The sequence below is a fragment of the Branchiostoma belcheri genome, unplaced genomic scaffold (assembly GCF_001625305.1).
Source record: "Branchiostoma belcheri isolate BF01 breed outbred unplaced genomic scaffold, Haploidv18h27 scaffold4, whole genome shotgun sequence".
Classification (NCBI taxonomy): domain Eukaryota; kingdom Metazoa; phylum Chordata; class Leptocardii; order Amphioxiformes; family Branchiostomatidae; genus Branchiostoma; species Branchiostoma belcheri.
In genome coordinates, this window is record NW_017804020.1 from 3,832,255 (window position 1) to 3,835,335 (window position 3,081).

General features: G+C 42.1%; 1 protein-coding gene across 1 annotated transcript in view; it reads right to left on the reverse strand.

Moving 5' to 3' along the window:
* LOC109476922 overlaps nucleotides 1-1,398 on the reverse strand; it is a 21,087-nt gene extending 19,689 nt beyond the window's left edge. Inside the window, exon 1 of the mRNA XM_019777939.1 lies at nucleotides 1,239-1,398. Coding sequence (XP_019633498.1) covers nucleotides 1,239-1,398 — 160 coding nt within the window. The remainder of the gene's footprint in view (nucleotides 1-1,238) is intronic.
* Nucleotides 1,399-3,081: the final 1,683 nt, after the last annotated feature.

The following is a 3,081-nucleotide window of genomic DNA, read 5'->3' on the forward strand; positions in this document are numbered from 1 at the left end:
TAAGCATGGGTCGCCTGTAACTAGCAGGTACAGGTCTAGTCTGCACACGAGGGTGAATTGGTATGAGCTTGCTTCTCGATGTTATCTACATCAAGATTGCCACAGGTCGTGTGATGCCCAGAACATTATGGCAAAGTGGCGTCCTCTCCGTAACCATTGTAGTCGCAGGGAAATGTCCACTAAGATGAACATAAAAGCTAATCTCCAAGCAGATTCTAGCGGGCAATAGCAGCAGTGTCAACTGGCCACCTGTAACCATTGGTCGCCTGTAACTAGCATGTACTGGTCGTTCACTTTGGTAGATCGTATGCAATCAGAGACGGCTCTGCAGGCAATTCAGGGCTATTTTAGTCCTACTTTGAACTTTGATGTGATCTGCACTACATCCGATATACGTCAGAATCTGACCATGACCTTGTGCATAATGACCAGGATATTCTCTCTTCTCCCATGTGTAATTCCACATGAATGGTCAAACGTTTAAGACGGCAGCCTTAAAGAGTATTTAAAGTCCATTTCCATCGTGTAGGCCCAACGATAAAGATGCAACTTACACTTTGCCATTTCGTTACAAGAAGAGCAGAGGGTTAATGGAAATGAATTGGCCGGTAGAAGCCGGGAGATTCGAATATAATAAAGGGTTAATGCACCGCCCCGAGGTGTATATGGTGTCATAAATGCATGGTCAGCTGCTATAACCACCGAATAAACCACCGAGTGAGCGAAGCGAACGAGGTGGTTTATGAGGTGGTTATAGCAGCTGACCATGCATTATGACACCATATACACCGAGGAAAAGGCGGTGCATTAACGTTATTATCATATAGCCTATCCAAACTGACACAATGAATCAACACAATTCCTGTTCAAAACATTAAACCTTTAATATTTACATAACAATACATTCCAAAATATTATAATCATGGTTTGTACTTTAAAATAAATATGGAGATCATTTTACAATAAATATAGTTTACAACAAAAGTCTTGTTTATTCATTTTCCACTACACCCACAGGATGTTGATAATAATACTGACTTCTCCGAGACTCCAGCTACCAATAACATATTGGCACACTTATCAACATTATATTCTAAATCAGAGAATTTGCTGTAAAATTCCAGTTCAGTACAGGGCTGTTATAAATTTGGCAGCCTGTCGATATTACAGTAACAATAACATTAGCAAAACAAATGTAATTCTATTCCTGCTAATCACTTGAAAAAGAACACACCCACCTTTCAAAAGCTTCACTCCCCACTTGGTTGCCCTTTCAGTAGTTTTTTCAACTCGCCCCTCCTCTATCTCGCCAAGTTGTTGTTCGTTCAGACACGCGAAACGCACCCTGCTGACCTCTGTCTCCGGTGTAGCTTCCAGCGTCTGTTCCTCGACCTCCATGGGTCCAAATATCTCATCTAAATCCGCGTCTGTTATCTCTTCCATGTAGAAATTAGGCAAAATCTCCATGACACAAGAAGGCAAGATGGCGGACCAAAAAAAATAAATCGTCTGATCCCTGGTCTGATTCAGTCAGGTGATGTGGGCGATACCACTTTTTGTAGGGGTGTCAAAATAAGTATGGTTTTTGCTCTCCCGTTCAAATTCTATCTATTTACATATACATTTCATACTCACACACATTTTAGTTTATATGAAGCTTAAAAAAAAACATAATTTTGTCTGACCAGGAAACTGCTATGAATATTAACAGAAAGAGCTGTGTACCCCTATATCATTATGGTTTCACCCATGGTTTATGGAGAATAACGCACGGCTGAGCCATGGTTTATCGGAGAATAAAGCACGGGTAACGGAGGCCTCTGATTGGTCTACGCCACCCGGCTATATGATAATTCCAGGTAAGCCTCGGCTATTTCTGTTCTCGCCCTTCGTGCTCCAGAATATTGTATTTGAACGCAGGACTGACCAGTATACGTAGTACTCACTGTAGTGTTATATAATTAGTGTTTGCTGTAGGACTAAAAATATGCCTCTCTGGTGCATGACAAAAAGTCATTCGACACACACACATTTCTAAAACAATGCCAAAGTAAGTAAAAGTCAACACCTACTTAGAAAAATCCTATTTGTATACACACTGACAAAGCAAACAAGTCCATCAAAATAATCACGTTTCCTGTCGGCTCACAAATTGGACGGATGTTCCCCCATCCGTAACCCTCTCCTATTGGTCCCCACTTCTTACCCCCTACCTACCCTCCGACTCATCTTCATTCGTCGTCGCCACTTCGTGCGCACGACTACCCTACCCATGTGTCTGTCCAGTTTGTGAATAGACAGGAAACTTAGTTCTCTTCGGAGTTTACGAAGAAGAGAAGTTGTGTGTTTTCTGAAATATTGCATGATCTATAAAAACTGCCACGGAATAAAAAAAAAACATCGGGCACCATGCCCCATACAAGCAGACAACATGCTATAACCCATTACCAACGCAGTAAAAAAAGGGCCCGTGAGTTACAACAACTGCGAATTTACGGACACAACTGACATACAATACTCCATCAAAGGTCATTGACCTCCTTCTCGGAGTACACCAACGGTCTTATAAGTACATCTACCACTTCTATATGACGTCAGTGGACGAAATTTTGCGGAAAGTTGATGGCGTACTTCTTCCCTAGGCTACATTTATCACACTGAAACTCATGCTTCCTCGGCCAGACCTGTCAACGGCGCCGTCATGTTATCACGCTGAATTGATTCATTTCAGCGGAACAGTCCGTCACAAATAATCCATCCCACAGGACCTAATTTGGGAGAAGAGAAGTTATCGCACAGAGCTGAATGTTCCGTGAGGGAGGAACCACGGTGAGAAGCATTGGAGGCATGAATCATAGTGAGGAAACTCGAGGTGACAGAATTGGAAGCAATGGCTTGAATATTCATTCTTCCGGAAGGGATCCTACGGCCTACGCGGAACTGCAGTCGGCCTTCACTTTCTTAGAACTCATTTGCAATTCGAGTTACAGTACATTACACAAGAAAGTAGCTGGGAATAGTAAATTCAATAAAGGGGTATTATGTAACATGCATAAAAATGTGAACATCTCTCTCTCTCTC